The sequence below is a fragment of the Miniopterus schreibersii genome, assembly GCF_964146895.1.
Source record: "Miniopterus schreibersii genome assembly, chromosome: 1".
Classification (NCBI taxonomy): Eukaryota; Metazoa; Chordata; class Mammalia; order Chiroptera; family Miniopteridae; genus Miniopterus; species Miniopterus schreibersii.
The window spans coordinates 105,662,138-105,681,639 of NC_138101.1; the positions used below are offsets into that span (position 1 = coordinate 105,662,138).

At 42.9% G+C, this 19,502-nt stretch overlaps 1 protein-coding gene across 1 annotated transcript in view; it reads left to right on the forward strand.

Annotated features, from left to right (window-relative positions):
* Window positions 1–8,460: 8,460 nt before the first annotated feature.
* LOC308555683 (ubiquitin-like protein 7) overlaps window positions 8,461–19,502 on the forward strand; it is a 28,357-nt gene continuing 17,315 nt past the window's right edge. The window contains exons 1-4 of the mRNA XM_081134062.1: window positions 8,461–8,659; window positions 8,920–8,969; window positions 9,184–9,351; window positions 9,928–10,047. Coding sequence (XP_080990188.1) covers window positions 8,653–8,659; window positions 8,920–8,969; window positions 9,184–9,351; window positions 9,928–10,047 — 345 coding nt within the window. The 5' untranslated portion in view covers window positions 8,461–8,652. The remainder of the gene's footprint in view (window positions 8,660–8,919; window positions 8,970–9,183; window positions 9,352–9,927; window positions 10,048–19,502) is intronic.

Sequence of the window (19,502 nt, forward strand, 5' to 3'; positions counted from 1 at the left end):
CATGGCTCCTTTGGTGAGTCCTCCCCGCACACAGCCAGCAGGCAGGCACCATATTTGAATCGCCAGCACCTGACTCACACCTTTGGCCCCACCCTGAGATTCCCGAGGCCCCTCCCCTCCCCACCTGCAGCTCATCCAGGCCATTTCCAGTGGCTTTTCTGTGCAAGTGGCCTCTAAAGCCTCATGCTAAGGACTTTCCTAAAATCTCTCAAACAAGCAACAGCATCCCCATACAGCTTGATAAGTGGCCCCAGGCCTGGCACTAGTGGCAGCCTGCATTGTTTCATAGTTTGTCCTCTCCTGGACGCTGCCAAGCCCAGCACAAGTAGCACCCAACTACGGTTTGCTGGGTAGCTCATGCTGGGTAGCCCTGAGCAAGGCACTGGCACAGGCTGACTTTACCCTCCTGGGAGGCCCCAGACAGTGCACCTGGTGCTCAGACTTGACCATGCTGGATTACAACCCTAACACATCCAGGAGTGACACTCAAGGCGCGCACTTGGTGAATACCAAATCTCCACTGAAGTAAATCCTGATCCATAGGGCGTCTCCAGCACAGCATCTCTTTGGCTGTATTTGCAGCTTGTCCTCACAGCTGACTGGCCTGGGGGTCAGTTCCTCCCAGGATGCCAACAGCAACCAAGGCTCAACTACAACAGGACAGTGCACACAGCCCACACAGGGGAGCACCTAGAAGGCCCAGCTCAGGTGACTGGGGAGGCTGAGCCACTGGACCCTACAGGACACCTACTACACAAAGCCACTCTACAAATTCCAGAAGACATAGCAGCTCTACCTAATACATAGAAACAAACACCAGGAAGCAGCCAAAATGTGGAGGCAAAGAAACATGTCACAAAGAAAAGAACAGAAGAAATCTCTAGAAGAGGAACTAAATGAAATAGATCCAAGCAAGCTAATAGATACAGAGTTCAGAATAATGATTATAAGGATGTTTAAGCAGATTGTTAGGGAAATAACTGAGAAAATCGATAACATAATAAAGTACCAATTTGAAATAAAGGCTACACAAACTGAAATGAAGAATAATTTACATGGAATCAACAGTAGAGTAGAGGACACTGAAAATCAAATCAGCAATTTGGAACATGAGGAAACAAAAAACACCCAACCAGAAGAGCAAAAAGGAAAAAAAAATCCAGAAATATAAAGATAGTATAAGGAGCCTCTGGGAGAACTTCAAGAGGCCCAACATTCGTATTATTGGGGTGCCAGAAGGGGAAGAAAGAGACCAAGGAATTGAAAACCTATTTGAAAAAATAATTACAGAAAACTTCCTCTACCTGGGGAAAGAAACAGACTTACAAGTCCAGGAAGCACAGAGAGTCCCAAACAAGAGGAACCCAAAGAGGCCCACAGCAAGACACATCATAATTAAAATGTCAAAGGTTAAAGGCAAAGAGAGAATCTTAAAAGCAGCAAGAGAAAAGCAGTTAGTTACCTACAAAGGGGCACCCATACAACTGTCAGCTGATTTCTCAACAGAAACTTTGCAGGCTAGAAGGGAGTGGCAAGAAATATTCAAAGTGATCAAAAACATGGAACTACAACCAAGATTGCTCTACCCAGCAAAGCTATCATTTGGAATTGAAGGTCAGATAAAGAGCTTCTCAGACAAGGAAAAGCTAAAGGAGTTCATCACCATCAGACCAGCACTACAGGAAAAGTTGAAGGGTCTTCTTTAAGAAAAAGCTAATGAACAAAAGAATCTAATGAACTAAATAAATCCAGAGACATTGACACATGCAACAGATGATCATATTTCAGAGGAAAGAGGGAAGGGGGAGGAGGGTGGGAAGAGATTAACCAAAGAAGTTATATGCATAACAGTTAATAATGGGGTGAAGGCCTGGGAAGGGGGTGGGAGGGAAGTGGAGGGGATCAATTGGGGGGGGGGGGCGGGATGGGATACCTGTAATACTCTCAACAATAAAGATAAAAAGTAAAAAAAAAAAAAATAGCAAGTGTTGGAGAGAATATGGAAAAAAGGCAACCTCATGCATTGTTGGTGGGAATGGAAATTGGTGTAGACAGTATGGAAAGCAATATAGAGGTTCCTCAAAAAATTAAAAATAGAACTACCTTATGACCCGGCCATTCCACTTCAGGGTATCTATCTGAAAAAAATGAAACACTAATTCAAAAAGATATATGCACCCTTCTGTTTACTGCAACACTATTTACAATAGCCAAGATATGGAAGCAACCTAAGTATCTATCGATAAGTGAATGGGAAAAGAAGATTTGGTGTATGTATATGCAATGGAATATTATTCAGCCACAAAAAAGAATGAAATTTTGCCATTTCTGACAACATGGATGGACTTAGAGAGTATTATGCTAAGTGACGTAAGTCAGACAGAGAAAGATAAATATTGTATGACCTCACTTATATGTGGAATCTAAAAAAACCCAACAAACAAAACAGAAATAAACTCATAAATACAGAGAAAAAACTGAAGGTTGCCAGAGAGGAGGTGAGTAGGTATAGGTGGAAAAGGTTAAGGGGATTAAGAGGTGCAAGCTTCCAGTTATAAAATAAATAAGTCACAGGGATATAATGTACAGCATAAGGAATATAATCAATAATATCATAGTAACTTTGTATGATGATAGATGGTTACTAAACTTATGATGATCATTTTATAAGGTATATAATGTTGACTCACTATGTTGTACACTTAATATAATATTGTATGTCAATTATAATTTTTATAAAAAGATCTCAAATCAACAACCTAACTAAAGTTAACTAAGGAACTAGAAAAAGAAGAACAAGTTAAACCCATTCTAGCAAAAGGGAGGAAATAATAGAAATTATAGTAGAGATAAATAAAACAGAGAAAAGAAAAACAATAGAGAAAAATCAATACACCCAAAAGCTGGTTCTTTGAAAAGATCAACGAAATTGATAGCCCTTTAGCTAAATGAACTAAGAAAAAAAAAGAGAGAGAAGACTTAAATTACTAAAAATCAGAAATGAAAGTAGGGACATTACTACCAGTTCTACAGAAATAAAAAGAATTCTAAGAGAGTACTATGAACAATTGTCTCCAACAAATTGGACAAATTCCTAGAAACACAAAACCTACCAAGACTAAATCACAGAGAAATGCAAGATCTGATTAAAACTATCACTAGTAAGGAGATTTTACCAGTAATCAAAAATCTACCAACAAAGAAAAGACCTGGACCTAATGGCTTCATTGGTGAATTCTACAAAATCTTTAAAGAAGAACTAGTATCAATCCTTTTCAAAAATTTCTCAAAAAAATGAAGAGAAGGGAACACTTCCTAACTCATTTTACAAGGGCAGGATTACCCTAATACCAAAGCCAGAGAGAGACACTATAGGAAAAGGAAACTACAGACCAATATCCCAAATGAACATTCCTCAACAAAATACTAGTGTTATTGGAGAATTGCATGGGTGGAATTTCTCCATTGCTAGTTGGAATGGGGTTCTTACGATATCTTGAGAAAAAGAAGTTTCTAAGACTCCTAAGGGAGAATGAGTGATTTTTATTTGGGTGTTATTATATCCCTCAGTTTCCAAAGTCCCATTTCTCTTAAACCAGTCCTGGAAAATGTGCAGCTGGGGTCCAGCAGAGCTAAAAATCAAAGCCAGTGTCCAGAGTTTCCATTTCATGGTGGAGCTGAGTCCGGCATAGCATCAGGTTAGTCATGGTCCATTAGTCCATTATGTGTGGGGGTCCACATGCCTATGGGTCATGTGGGCAAGTGCAGAGCATGAGAGCACACTCCCTGCAACAAGAATCCCAAGAGAGAAAGAAGGCCAAGAGTGAGAACTCTCTTTCTTTAAGAGCTTATGTATCTCAGATTTCATGCCCTTGAGTGGCCTTGCCTATTTTGGCCAATACCCCACTCCCAGGTATGACTGACAGGTAAGCACCCTCTCTATGTCATTTAGACTTTACTGGGCATGCATCTAAATTGCAGCTTCCCTTTGTTCCTTTCCTGTTATTAATTAATAACAGGGTTCATTATAACGATACCATTAGCAAAGAGAATTTAGCAACATATTAAAAAGCTATTACACAAGAAGAAGTGAGCCCAGCTGGGCATGGCTCAATGGTTGAGCATCAACCTAGGATCCAGGTGATCGGGGTTCAATTCCTGGTCAGGGCACATGCCCGGGTTGTGGGCTCAATCAATTACTCTCTCATCATTGATGTTTCTATCTCTCTCTCTCCCTCTCCTTTCCTCTCTCTGAAATCAATAAAGATGTATTAAAAAAAAAAAAAGTGAGATTTATTCCTGGAATGCAAGGATGGTACAACATATAAAAACTGATCAATAGCCTGGCTGGGCATGGCTCAGCAGTTAAGTGTTGACCTAGGATCCAGGCGATCGGGGTTTGATTCCCGGTCAGGGCACATGCCCGGGTTGCGGGCTCGATCCCCAGTCAGGGGCATACAGGAGACAGCCGATCAATGACTCTCTCATCATTGATGTTTCTATCTCTCTCTCTCTCCCTCTCCCTTCCTCTCTCTGAAATCAATAAAGATATCTTAAAAAACAAACAAACAAAAAAACTTGATCAATATAATATACCATATCAGCAAAATGAAGGAAAAACACATGAGCATCTCAAGATTGAAAAGGAATTGAAAAAATTCAACTTTCTCTCAAGATAAAAAAGATAACAAACTAGCAATAGAAGGAAACTGCCTCAACATAATAAAAGAGGCCTTCTTAACTATATCCCCCTGAACTCACATGGAAATAGTTTGGATTTTCTGAGCATACACCAGCTGGCTGCGGGGAGGCAGCCCAGAAGGCTCCTGGCTGGGGAAGCGGGGAGGAGAGGAAAGGGAGGAGAAGAAACCAGGCCAAGATGAAAATTCACCTTTTCACAGCAGAGCAATGATGGGGTGCTGAGTGCTTCCCACAGTTCATCACCCTCTGCCATTCACCCACCTTAGGGGGAAGCATCTTGCTCCTGCTTATAGGCCCAGAGGGAGACATGTCCACTCGTGCCAACCTACCCTCTGAGAGCCACAGCCTTCAGGGTCCAAACCACTGAGCTGGCCATTAGCGAGGTTGCCTGGTAGACTTGTCTGTACCTCAGAGAGGTCATCCCCAACTTCTATGCCAAATCTTTTCATTGGCTAGAGGGAGTGAATCTGAGGCCCTGAGAGGGAACCAGGACTATGGTGGATTGTTATAAGCAGTTAGACAGACATGAGCAGAGCAAGTATGATGGGCCAGGTACAGAAGGTCCAGATCAGAAAGCCCTACCAAGAGGCAAGACTGAGAAAACAAGGACCTCATCCCCAGGGTAACATTTCCTCCCCTAGCATATCATTGGTCATGCAGTTTAGACCCCTGAAATTTCATATCATTGGTCATGTGGTTTATACCCCCTGACCTTTTTCTCCCTAAAGATAACATCTAGGCTTCAGTTGTATTTCAGTTCCAGGCCCAGAAAAGCAACAAAACTGGATAAGCAATGCCCTGGCTGCCTCAGGACCAGCTGCATTGACTAATGACCCCCTGCCCTGGTGCTGACCAATCAGTGGAGACCATGACCCTAAAAAAGCACACCTGGAAAACAGATCAATATTCTATTGAGACTCTCCCCTAAGACCTCCTCCAAGATTCCCACCTACAAGAGAGAAATAAGTACCCTCAACACAAAGGACCCAGCTCGAGCTCTGCCTCCCCCTCAGCATGCCCACGTCATTCACCAAGGGAGCAAGGACAGCAGCAGCTCATCCCAAGCTAACCCCCTGAACCTGTCTCTAAGGCCCCCTTTTCTCTGACTTCTCAGTGAGCTAAAGCAGCCCAGCCTAGGCTCTCCTGTTGCTTCTTCTAAGCCCTTTCTTGTTTCATTATTCTGTTTTTGCTGTGGCCAATAAATTCTTGCTTGCTTTGCTGCACTTTGTGTCTTTTTGTTGGTGGTGTTAATCCTCTCCCAAGAATAGTTTTTCCATTGATTTTTTAGAGAGAGTGGAAGGGACGGGGAGAGAGAGAAACATCGATGTGAGAGAGACACATCGCTTGGTTGCCTCCCACATGTGACCTAGCCGGGGCTGAGGATCGAGCCTGCAGCTGACATACATGCCCTTGGCCAGAATTCAACCTGGGACCTGTCAGTTTGCTGGCCGATGCTCTAATCACTGAGTAAAACTGGCTAGAGTTGCACTTTGTCTCTTGATTGAAATCTTCCCTTCAAGAAGGCAAGAACAGAGGTCTCATATCTGGCCAGTAACAGGAATACAGTAGACCACAAGTCTGTCCTGTCCTGGTCTGCCTGGGTTCTCCTGTGGAACTGCCCAGGAGGGGATGACCAAGATTCCCCTGGCAGTGGGTACTGTGGGCCCTCTTGGGTTGCCAGAGGGGAGAAAGGCTACAAGGGGCAGAGCAGGGGCATGGTGGGGTCAGGCATTTGACTCTAACTCTTCCTGCTGGTATCAGCCTGTGTTCTGGTGCTGGATCAACCTCCACTGCTCGCTGCTGTCACTTGGGCTGGGATTACTAGGGGCAGAAATATTGATCATGCTCTGTTAACCATGATTGTTCTGTTTGGATTAGAAAAAGCACATTCTAACCTGCCTGACAGTTGTACGCCTCCGCACATTCAGAATGTGATCTATTCTCCTTAACTGCCTATCATCATGGAAAAATTAACAACCTTGTTGCCAGATCAAAGGGCTCCTGGAGGTGCCCCACCCTTTTGCACACCCCAGCCCCCATTTCCTGTAGCCTGTAACCATTACGCCCATTCTTATTTCTTTTGCCCAATTCCCCATGTAATCTTTGTCCTTCTACCCAATATAAGCAGCTGGCTTATGGTGCAGGGGTGGGGGTGGGGAGGATAGAGCAGATTTTATGTGGATGACCCTGTTGCTCTCTCATACTGCTGGCATTATTGGAATAAATGCTCATATGTGATTCAACCTTCTCTCTGCTTAATTGGCTGAAGTAGTGACAGGCAGCCTGGACCCACTGTGTCTGGTTTCAGGATGACACTGCCACAGGCTGAATGCCCTTCTGCCATGTCCTCTTCCAACCATGTCATCTGACAAGGTCCGGACGTGGAGAGGAAGCTTCAAGGAAGGCGTCTTCTGGGGAGAGGACGTGGCATGTGGGTGGAAGTTACTGGCTTAATGGGAATATCCCTTCTCCTCCTTGGAGGGGGATTTTGGGCCGTAAAATCAATAACTAACCTGGGAATGGTAAACAACGTTCTCACTTCTGAAGAAATCCCGATTCCCCCAAGTCCAGTCACTACCACATGTGCCGGATGCTTTAACAAATTGTTATTAGAAGTAGCCAGGAAAACTCCCCCTGGCGCCCCCAGTAAGGAATTTATGGAGGAACTAGAGAAAGCTGAGCTCACGCAGCCACCTGTACTCAAGTGCCCCCGCCTATGAATGCGAGATTAGTCGAGGACAGGAAAAAGGCCATCGCCCCTTGCCTACTGGACAAGGACCACCCTGGGTAGCATATAGAATAAATGGCAGATTGTGGCATCCCCTGAAAGGGCTAACAGTATGAAAAGGCTACCAGACCCTCTCTGCCTTAGACAGATGCTTAGAATGAAAACGGCATCAGAATAGTTAATGTAAATGGAAGGCATGTTCAGTATGAGAACTTGCCCTTCATGAAACGCTTGGCAAGGCAGTCGCCACGCTGGTGCTCGCTCCCAAAGAAACAAAAGAAGAGCATTCTTAAGCAGTTAATCAATAGCTATGGCAAAAGGCACTCTTTTCTTAGAAGAAAATGGCAAGACGAATATAATAGCTTATGAATAGGTCCATAGTTAAAATATAACCACAAGAAGTAGTAACCACAGGCAAGTATTATATAAAATATCTGTCTCACAAGCTAATATATTGCTGCTGCAGACAAAGCCACATCTATCACTTTATAGATCACTGATTTTTCCTTTCTCCTCTATTCTAAAAAATAAAAGTCAAAATCGTTTCATTCTAATGAAATCGAAACTTGTAGTTTAACCTATGAATAATATTTCTTGCTTGCTAACTGAAAAAATATAATTGTAGCCAAAAAAAGAAAGTATAAAAAATTGTGTAGAATATCAATAAAGTGGAACAGTGTCACACCACCTCTGAGTCGTGTAGTCTACTCTCTCCCAGCGCCAATGCCTTACCCGCCTTCGGGACCCCTGACTCCTGCTGTGGCTAGACCGCGGCACCCTTCCCTGGCTTGGTGTGCTGGCACATTCTTCGCCGATTTCCTGAGTCTAGGCTCCTGCTGTGGCTGCTACTGCACTGCTCTGGGTGGCCAACAACATCCAAGGTCACCTGAGGAGTGGACCCACATTTCCACTGTCTGGAAAGTTTAATGGATCCACGAGGAAGGTGGAGTGTGAAATCCAATGCAGCAGGGTAGAGGGGCACAGAGTGTGTGGCACCAGAGGGAGTGCCTGCCAGAGGTTCTGTGCTCCTGGGGAGGAGGGAGAGAGGGTGGATCTGGATGAGTGTGAGTGTGGTAAGTGTGAGTGGTGGCACACTTGAGCTATAAGAACCCTGCGGGGAGCAGGCTGTGCAGATGGAGCTCTAGCTAAGTGGATCCTATTTTGCCCTCAGCACAAGGGCAGACTCCTCTTCCGGGAGCACGCCCTCCAGCTCTTACCGGGACATGCCAGGTAAGTCTCAGGAAAGTGTCATGCAGGCCCCCTCGGGAACCGGCAGTGGCCCAGGAAAATGCTTTACTCAGCAGCTATGTATAGCACTGGCAGAGGGTGTTCCTCGGGAATTCTCAGTTTGAGTCAGGGAGTGCATCTGTCCTGTAATTTTCCAAGGAGAAAGATGAAAATATGAATTTGGAGAGTATCTGAGCTGAGATTCTGGAGCTGCGCTTGTGCCTTTCTGTTCTTCCTCCTGAGATCTGTTCTCCCTCCTCCAGGTGGCTTCCTGTTTGAAGGGCTCTCTGATGATGAGGATGACTTTCACCCAGTAAGTGTCCTGGCTGCCTGTTCTTTGGGGAATGTGGTGCCAGGGATGCCCTCCTCCCTGGGACCTGGAGCCCAAGCTGTGAGGTGGTCATAGGCCTTTAGTGGCCAAGTCTATGTCATACTATTGCTTTCTGAACCTGGCAGCGGGGGGTTGAGGGGTTGTCTGGGATTGTCACAGGGCCACTTTGCTAATTCTGGGTGCCTCCCTTCTCCAGAGGGCCAGGTCCACACCCTCTAGCAGCACACCCAGCTCCCGCCCAGCCTCCCTGGGGTACAGTGGAGCTGCTGGACCCCGGCCCATCACCCAGAGTGAGCTGGCCACTGCCCTGGCCCTGGCCAGTACTCCAGAAAGCAGCTCTCACACGCCAACTCCTGGCACCCAGGTATGGAGAGAGGGCGGGAAGATGGAGGCCGGGCCCCCAGGAGAGATGCTCCCCAACAGTAGAATGGATTTGCCCTTGCTGACCCTGGTGCTAGATCTGATTTGAGCTGAACTCTGCCTGGACCCTCGCAGATTTCTCACTGTGAGACCTTCTTCTCACTTGCCTTTAGGGCTCAAACGACCAGGGTGTAGCACAGTCCTGATTGATTCCTCCTCTTAGTAGTTCAGCAGAACCTCCCCTCACATAAAGTGTGCTTCCCCATTCCTGACATCCCTGACGAGGCCCAGCCTGAAATGGCTTAAGACTCCTAGTGGTAGTTACTGCAGCTTCCAGTACTAGGGTCCAAGGCTAGGCCGGGGGCTCGATTCCATTTCTCTAGAGCGGAAAAGAATGGAGCCCTTCCTGTCCACCTAACGAGCTTTTAGGTACCTCTGTGTGGTTATTTCATGCAGGCCCCTGTTGGGAGGCAGTAGTTGAGCACCCCGGGAGCACCGTGAGGTGATGTGACAGCAGTGGGTATGTGCTGGGAGACTGAGGTGGCTCTGAGGGTGGCCTTGACTACTGGTTTGTCTCTAGGGCCATTCCTCAGGGACCTCGCCAATGTCCAGTGTCCAGTCAGGGACACCCATCACCAATGATCTCTTCAGCCAAGCCCTACAGCATGCCCTGCAGGCCTCTGGGCAGCCCAGCCTTCAGGTCAGTCTTCCCCGCTCCTGGTATCCATGCGGCTTTTCTGGTTACTTTGGATACTGAGCTTTTTTCTGCTCTCTGGAGGGCCTTCCCACTTGGCATGCTTCACTCCAGGAACAGCCCGGGCATGGCGGTGTAACAGGAAGATACTCCCAGCAGGGGCAGTCGTCCCTGTGACTTCCATTCCTGCACCCAGTGACCATGGCCTGACTCCACTGACCACCTGGCTTGGATACTTATGGCAGTTTTGGTCAATTCATTCATTCTGTGAGCATTGTCTGAGCACTGAGCATGTAAATACTGAGCCTGGACCTGGGTCCTGTACCTGGTGTAGAGATGAGCCGTCCTCATTCCTGCCACAGAGGGGCATCAGGCAGTTAGTTACTGAACTTGGGGAGTAACAGAGCAAGAAGCCCGCCCCAGGCTTGAGGTGATGGCCTAGGTCAGGCAAAACTTTTCTGAGAAAGGGGTGTTTAAGCTGATTGTCAAAGAATTAGTGAGAGGTTAGCCAGGCAGGGAAGGGGGTGTTTGGGGTGGAGGATGGTGTCCAGGCATGTGTGGAGGGACATGTGACAAACTCAGAACTACAAGGCCTGAGGCAGTTTCCTCTTGGAGAACATCCTGAGATGTGGAGCCAGAGTAAAGGAGAGCTGGCGCCTGCCTGAGTGTAAGGACCAGAGTGCCTGGGTAAGGTGATTAGGCTTGATCCAGTAATCACTAAGGAGCCGTGGGAGGTTTTAAGCAGGGAGTGACACCATCTGCTCTGCTTCATGGCATGGTCACCTTAGCAGCTAAGTGGAAGACCCAAGGGATCGGGTTTTATTGCATGTCTTTGAGCACAGCTGTCTGCTTCATTCTGTTCTCTTTGCTGCTCTCAGTAAGTGTGGGGGTGAGCATCATTTCTGGAACTTGTCAGGGTCAATAAGCCAGGAAGTGGTAGAGACCGGGTTCAAGCCCTGTGGTTTTGTCTACCCCATGTGGCCCAGGTGGACAATGAGGGGAATGGGAGCAGGACCTGTGGACAGCTTGTCCTTTCCATTTCTTCATCCTCCGCAGCTAGAGGCCTGTTCACCTTGCTCTCCAGCTCAAGAGCTTTCAGTGGTTCCATCAGGCCTGCAACCTGAGTCAGAGTTGTTTTGTGCGGGTTTTTAAAAAGGCCTCCACATCTTCCCCCTCCTGCCTGCACAAATTTGCGTTTCTTCCCCACTGCTTTTTTCTTTCCACAGTGAGGTAACTGTTATCTTGGCATCTAACACCATAGATGAGTTTTTGCATCTCTTGAACTTCTAAATGGAATCTTCAAATATGAGAATATTCATCACAGCATTATTCCCAATAGTTCTAACTGGGGAAAAATCCAAATGTATGTCAACATAGAATTAATAAAGACATTCCACATATTAATAAATACATCCCATGTATAGATGTTATAAATATATCCACCCCATGCTATACTATAAAGCAATAAAAATGAAGGAACTACTGCTATTCACAACAAACTGGAACACTCTTATTAATATAATGCTTAATGAAAGAAACCAGACACAAAAGACTAGGTTAAACATGTACCACATCTTTATCCAGTCCTCTATCGCAGGACACTTTGGTTGTTTCCATGTCTTAGCCACCATGAATAATGTTGCAATCAACATAGGGGCGCATATATTTTTGCAAATACATGTTTTTGAGTTTTTCAGGTATATACCCAGGAGAGGGGTTGCTGGGCCAATGGTAGCTCTATTCTTAATTTTTTGAGGAATTGCCAGACTGCTTTCCATAGGGACTGTACAAGTCTACATACCTACCAGCAGTGAATGAAGGTTCCCTTTTCTCCACAGCCTCTCTAACACTTATTATTACTTGTCTTGTTGATAATAGCCACTCTAACAGGTGTGAGGTGGTGTTTCATTGTAGTTTTTATTTGCATTTCCTTAATTGCTAGCGAGGTTGAACATCTTTTCATATATCTGTTGGCTCTTTGTATGTCTTCTTCGGAGAGGTGTCTGTTCAGGTCCTCTGCCCATTTTTTAATTGGGTTGTTTGTTTGGTGTTGAGTTATATGGGTTCTTTATATACTCTGGATATTAAACCTTTGTCAGAGCTATTATTTGCAAATATCATCTCCCATCTGGTTGGTTGCCTCTTTGTTTTGTTGTCAGTTTCTTTGGCTGTGCAGAAACTTTTTAGTTTGATATAGTCCCATTCATTTATTTTTGCCTTTAATTCCCTTGCCTTTGGGATCAAGTTCATAAAATGTTCTCTACGACCAAGGTCCATAAGTTTGGTACCTATGTTTTCTTCTATGTAACTTATTGTTTCGGGTCTCACATTTAGGTCTTTGATCCATTTTGAGTTAATTTTTGTCCATGGGGCCAAATATAATCTAGTTTCATCCTTTTGCATGTGGCTTTCCGGTTTTCACCATTTATTGAACAGACTATCTTTACTCCATTGTGTGTTCCTGGTTCCTTTGTCAAAAATTATCTGTGTATGTGGTTTTATATTTGGGCTCTCTATTCTGTTCCACTGATCTGTGTGTGTTTCTGTGCCAGTACCATGCTGTTTTGGTTAGTGTAGCTCTGTAGTATAATTTGAAGTCAGGTAGTGTGATATCTCTGGCTTCATTCTTTTTTCTCAAGATTGCTTTGGCTATTTGGGGTCTTTTGTGTTTCCATACAAAACTGGTGATTTCTCATTCTATTTCTTTGAAAAATGACATTGGTATTTTTATGGGAATTGCATTAAATCTGTGTATTGCTTTGGGTAATATGGCCTTTTAACTCTGTTGATTCTTCTAATCCATGAACACAGGATATTTTTCCATTTTGTTGTGTCTCTTTCAATCTCTTTTAATAAAGCTTTGTAATTTTTAGTATATAGGTCCTTCACATCCTTTGTTAAGTTTATTCCTAGGTATTTTATTCTTTTAGTTGCAATTGCAAAAGGAATTGCCTTTTCATTTCTTTTTCTGAAGTGTTTTTGTTAGTATACAGGAAAGCAGTGGATTTTTGTACATTGATTTTGTGTCCTGCAACTTTACTGTATTTGTTTATTATTTCTAATATTTTTTTGGTGGAGTCTTCAGGATTTTCAATATACAGAATCATATTGTCTGCAAAAAGTGACAGCTTTACTTCTTCCTTCCAAATTTGGATGCCTTTTATTTCTTTCTCTTGCCTTATTGTTCTGGCTAGGACCTCCAGAATTATGTTGAAAAAGAGTGGTGAGAATGGGCAACCTTGTCTTGTTCCTGATTTTAGAGGAAAAGCTTTCAGTTTTTCACCAGTGAGTATAATATTAGCTGAGGGTTTATCATATATGGCCTTTATTATGTTGAGGTACTTTTCTTCTGTTCTTATTTTATTTAGTGTTTTGTGTGTGTGTGTGTGTGTGTCTTTGGGTGTTTTTTGTTGCTGTTGTTAATCCTCACCTGAGGATATTTTTTCCATTGATTTTTAGAGAGAGTGGATGGGGGAGAGAAAAAAACAATGATGTGAGAAAGACACATCAGTTGGTTGCCTTCCACCCACACCCTGACCAGGGTTGGGAATGGAAGTTGCAATCTAGGTAGGTGCCCTTGACAGAGAATCAAACCCAAGACCCTTTGGTCTGAGGGCTGATGCTCTAACCACTGAGCCAAACCAGCCAGGGATAGTGTTTTAATCATAAATTGATGTTATATCATATCAAATGCCTTTTCTGTATCTATTGATAAGATCATGATTTTTATCCTTTCTTTTGTTGATGTGGTATATTACATTGATTTGCATATTTTGAACCATCTTTGTGCCCAGGAATGAACCCCACTTGATCATAATGTTTTGGGGTTTTTTTTATGTATTGTTATATTCCATTTACTAATATTTTGGTTAGGATTTTTGTATCTGTATTCATCAGAGATATTGATTGGTCTGTAGTTTTATTTTTTGTGTTATCCTTGCCTGGTTTTGGTATCAGGGTTATATTGGTCTCATCAAATGTGTTAGGAAGTATTGCTTCTTCTTTAATTTTTTGGAAGAGTTTGAAAAGGAGAGGTTTTAAATCTTTGAACATTTGGTAAAATTCACTGGTGAAGCCATCTGATCCTGGACTTTTGTTTTTTGGGAGTGTTTTTTTGTTTTGTTTTGTTTTGTTTTTTGTTAATCCTTACCCAAGGATATTTTTAGATTTCTAGAGAGAGTGAAAGGGAGAGAGGAGGCGAGAGAGAGAGAGAGAGAGAGAGAGAGAGAGAGAGAGAGAGAGAGAAACATTGATGTGAGAGAGAAGCATCGATTAGTTGCCTTCTGCACTCACCCTGACCAGAGCTGGGGATCAAACCTGCAACCCAGGTACATGTCCTTGACCAGTAATCCAACCCAAGACCCTTTGGTCCATGGGCCAATGCTCTAACCACTGAGCCAAACTAGTCAGGTCTTTTGGGAGGTTTTTGATGGTTGTTTCAATTTCCTCACTACTAATTGGTCTATTTAGATTTTCCAGTTCTCCATGAATTTAGTCTAGGAAGGTTATATGTTTCTAGGAACTTACCATTTCTTCTAGGTTATTGAATTTGGTAGCATATAGTCTTTCATAACATTCTAGTGTGATTCTTTGTATATATGTGATATCTGTGGTGACTTCTCCTCCCTCATTTCTGACTTTGTTTATATGGGTATTTTCCCTTTTTTCCTTAGTGAATCTAGCCAGGGGTTTGTCAATTTTATTAATCTTTTCAAAGAACCAGCTCTTTTTTTTATTAATTTTTTTGTATAGTCTTTTTGTTTTCTATTTCATTCAATTCTCTAATTTTTATGATTTCCTTTCTTCTGCTGACTTTGGGTTGCTTTTGATCTTCTTTTTCTAGTTCTTTAAGGTGTGATGTTAGGGTATTTACTTGGGATTTCTCATTTCTTGAGACAGGCCTGTAATGATATAAACGTCCCCCTTATTACTGCCTTTGCTACACCACAGAAGTTTTTATATGTTGTATTGTCATTTTCATTTGCCTCTATGTATCTTTTGATCTCATCTTTTATTTTTTCTTTGACTCAGTCATTTTTTAGCAGTATGCTGTTTAATCTCCATGTTTTTGTGGGTTTCTTTACAGTTGATTTCTTCTTGCAGTAGATTTCTAATTTCAAGGCATCGTGGTCAGAGAATATGCTTGGTATTATTTCAATCTTCTTGAATTTATTGGTGCTAGTTCTGTGACCCAACATATGATCTATATATGAGAATGTTCCATGTGCACTGGAGAAGAAAGTATAATCTGATGTTCTGGGATGAAAGACTCTGTAAATGTCAGTTATGTCCATTTGGTCCAGTGTGTCATTTAAGGTCAGTTTTTTTAAAAATATGTCTTTATTGATTTCAGAGAGAGGAAGGGGGGGGAGAGAGAGAGAGAGAGAGAGAGAGAGAGAGAGAGAAACATCAATGATGAGAGAGTCATTGATGTGCTGCCTCCTGCATGCCCCACACTGGTGATCGAGCCTGCAACCCTGGCTTGTGCCCTGACTGGGAATCGAACCACAATCTCCTGGTTCATTGGTCAATGCTCAACTTCTGAGTCACACCAGCCAGACAAAGGCCAATATTTCTTAACTGATTTTCTGTTTGGATGATCTGTCTAGAGCTGTCAATGGAGTATTAAGGTACCCAACTATGATTGTGTTTTGATCTGTTTCTGTTTCTTCCTTTAGTTCTGTGAGTAGTTGCTTTATATATTTCAGTGCTACCTGATCAGGTGCAGATATATTAAGAAGTGTTGCCCTGGCTGGTTTTGCTCAGTGGTTAGAGCATCAGCCCACAGACTGAAGGGTCCCAGGTTTGATCCTGGCCAAGGCACATACCTTGGTTGCAGGCTCCATCCCCAGTCCTGGTTATGTGCAGGAGTGGACCAATCAACGTGTCTCTCTTACATCCATGTTTCTCTCTCTCCTTTCCACTCTCTCTGAAAAGAAATTGGAAAAAAAAAAAAATCCTGTGGCCCTGGCCAGTTTGACTCAGTGGTTGGAGCATCGGCCAGAGGCCTGAAGGGTCCTGGGTTCAATTCTGGTCAAGAGCACATACCTAGGTTGCAGGTTTTGCCCCAGTAGGGGCAAGAGCAGGAGGCAACCAATCAATGTGTTTCTCTCACATTGATGTTTCTCTCTCTCTCCCTCTCGCCCTTCCACTCACTCTGAAAAACAATGGAAAAAAATCCTTGGCTGAGGATTTAAAAATATATATATCTTCCAGTGAGGATTTAAAAATAAATAAATAAATAAATAAATAAGTCTTTTTTTTTAAAGAGAGAGTGGAAGGGAGGGAGGGAACAAGAGAGAGAGAGAGAGAGAGAGAGAGAGAGAGAGAGAGAGAGAGAGAGAAGAACATTGATGTGAGAGAAACACATTGATTGGTTGCCTCCTGCACACAGGATCGAACCTGCAACCCAGGTACACGCCCTTGCCTGGGAATCAAGCCCGAGATCCTTTGGTTCATGGGCTGACATTCTAACCACTGAGCAACACTGGCCAGGGCAAGAAGTTTTTATGTTTTCTTGATGTAATGTCCCCTTTAACATTATAAAATGTCCATATTTGTCTCTTGTTATCTTTGTTATCTTGAAATCTATTTTGTCAGATATAAGTATGGCTACACCTGCTTTTTGGCGGATGTTATTTGCTTGGAGAATAATTTTCCACCCTTTCACTTTGAATTTACCTTTGTGTTTGCAGCTTAGATATGTCTCTTGAAGGCAGCATATGGTTGGGTTTTGTTTTTAGGTCCACTCTGCTACTATGTGCCTTTTTATTGGTGAATTCAGACCATTTACATTTAGGGTAATTATTGTCGTATGAGGATTTCCTATAGCCATTTATCTTTCATCTTCTGGTAGCTCTGTGCCTCCACTGGTTCTTTTCCTTAGTACTTCTGTTTGATGTTTATGCTTAGTCGTGTTTCATACTTCTTTCCTCTGTGTTCTTTTTTTTAAGCTATGTGTCCTGGTTTGGGGATTTGTGTGTGTGTTTACCATTAAGTTTATAAAACATAAAGCGGCATGTATACAATAGTATTTTTTCTTTTGAGTGCATCTGATGTTCATCCTCCTTTGCCAGTTCAGACCTTTACCCCCTCCTTTTATGTTTTTGTTGTCACAAATTATCCCTGCTTGTGCTGTAAGTTTTTTGGTGATCTTACTCATAGCCTTGTAACCTTATGCTCTTTGTTTCAGGTAGAATAACTCCCTTGAGTATTTCCTGGTGAAAAAAAAAATCCCTCAGCATCTCTAATTCTGGGAAAGCATTTCTCCTTCATCTTTAAACAATAACTTTTCTGGGTATATTATTCATGGCTGGTAATTTCTCTCAGTCATTTGAATATTTGGTTCAACTCTCTTCTGGCTTGTAGAGTTTCTACTGAGAAGTCAGATGACATTCTAATGGGTTTTCCTTTGTAGATCACTTCCTTCTTTTCCTTGGCTGCTTTAAGAATTTTTTTCTTTGTCATTAACTTTTTTTCAAGATTCTTTATTGATTTTTAGAGAGAAAGGGAGAGAGAGAAAGAGCCACAAATATCAATGTGAGAAACATTGATTGGCTGCTCCCTGCACACCCCCTAACTGGGGATCAAGTCTAAAACCTGGGTATGTGACCTGATCAGGTATCGAATAGCAACCTTTCAGTGCAGGGGAAGACACCCAGTCAACTGAGCCACACTGGCCAGGGCCTTTGTCATTAATTTTTTTCCTTTTTAAATTATTGTTGAAAGTATTACAGATGTCCCCTTATTACCCCCATTGATCCCCTCCACCCAGCAGCCACCCCCACCCCCCAACCCCGTTATTAATTTTTGAAAGTTTTAAAACAATGTGCCTTGGAGAGAGCCTCTTTGGATTGAGGTATTCTGTTTGCTTCTTGGATTTGAAGATCTAGTTCTTTCCATAGGTTTTGGAAGTTCTCATCTACTATTTGTTTGAACAGACTCTCCATTGCCTTCTCTCTCTCTTCTTCTTCTAGATGCCTATTATTCTTTTTCTTTGTTTGTTTGTTTTTGTTTAAAATATTACAGATGTCCCTTTTTCTCCCCAATGACCCATTCCACCCCATCCCACCCCCCTCCCCAGTCCCTCACCACACCATTGTCCATGTTCCTGGGTTGTGCATATATGTTTATAAATTCTTTGATTAATCTCTCTCCCTTTCCCCACCTGCCCTCCACCATCCCTCTGACATTCGTCAGTCTGATCCATGCTTCCATGTCATTGAATCTCTTCTGTTCATCAGTTTAAGTTATTTAGATTCCATATATAAGTGAGATCATGTGATGTTTGTCTTTCTCTGCCTGGCTTATTTCACTTAGCATAATATTCTCCAGGTCCATCCATGCTGTCCCAGAGGGTACAAGATCCTTCCTCTTTACAGCTGCATAGTATTCCATGGTGTAAATGTCCCACAGTTTTTTTATCCACTCATCTACTGATGGGCACTTGGGCTGTTTCCAGATCTTAGCTATTGTAAATTGTGCTGCTATGAACATATATGGCATATATTCTTTCTGATTAGTGTTTCAGGATTCTTAGGATATATTCCAAGAAGTGGGATCACTGGGTCAAAAGGCAGCTCCATTTTTAATTTTTTGAGAAAACTCCATACTGTTTTCCATAGTGGTTGCACCAGTCTGCATTCCCACCAGCAGTGTACTAGGGTTCCCCTTTCTCCACACCCTCCCCAGCACATGTCGTTTGTTGATTTGTTGATGGCAGCCATTCTGACAGGTGTGAAGTGATACCTCATTGTGGTTTTAATTTGCATCTCTCTGATGATTAGTGATGCTGAGCATTTTCTTATATGTCTCTTGGCCATCTGTATGTCCTCTTTGGAGAAGTGTCTATTCAGGTCCTTTGCTCATTTTTTAATTGGGTTGTTTGTCTTCCTCTTGCTGAGAAGTATGAGTTCTTTGTACACTTTGGAAATTAGCCCCTTATCAGACACATCCCCAACAAATATGTTTTCCCAGACTGTGGGGTTCCTTTGTATTTTGAGGCTGTTTTCTTTTGCTGTGCAGAAGCTTTTTAGTTTGATATAGTCCCATTTATTTATTTTTTCTTTTGTTTCTCTTGCCCTAGGACATGTATCAGTGAAAATCCCACTACGTGGGATGTCTGTGACTTTACTACCCATGTTTTCTTCCAGGATTTTTATGGTTTTGAGACTTACATTTAAGTCTTTTATCCATTTTGAGTTTATTTTTGTGTATGGTGAAAGTTGGTGGTCTAGTTTCATTTTTTTACATGTATCTGTCCAGTTTTCCCAGTACCACTTATTGAGGAGACTGTCTTTACTCCATTGTATGCTCTCACCTCCTTTGTCAAATATTAACTGACCATAGTGGCGTGGGTCTATTTCTGAGGTCTCTGTTCTGTTCCATCGATCTACATGCCTGTTGTTGTACCAATACCAGGCTCTTTTGATTACAATGGCTTTATAGTACAGTTCAATGTC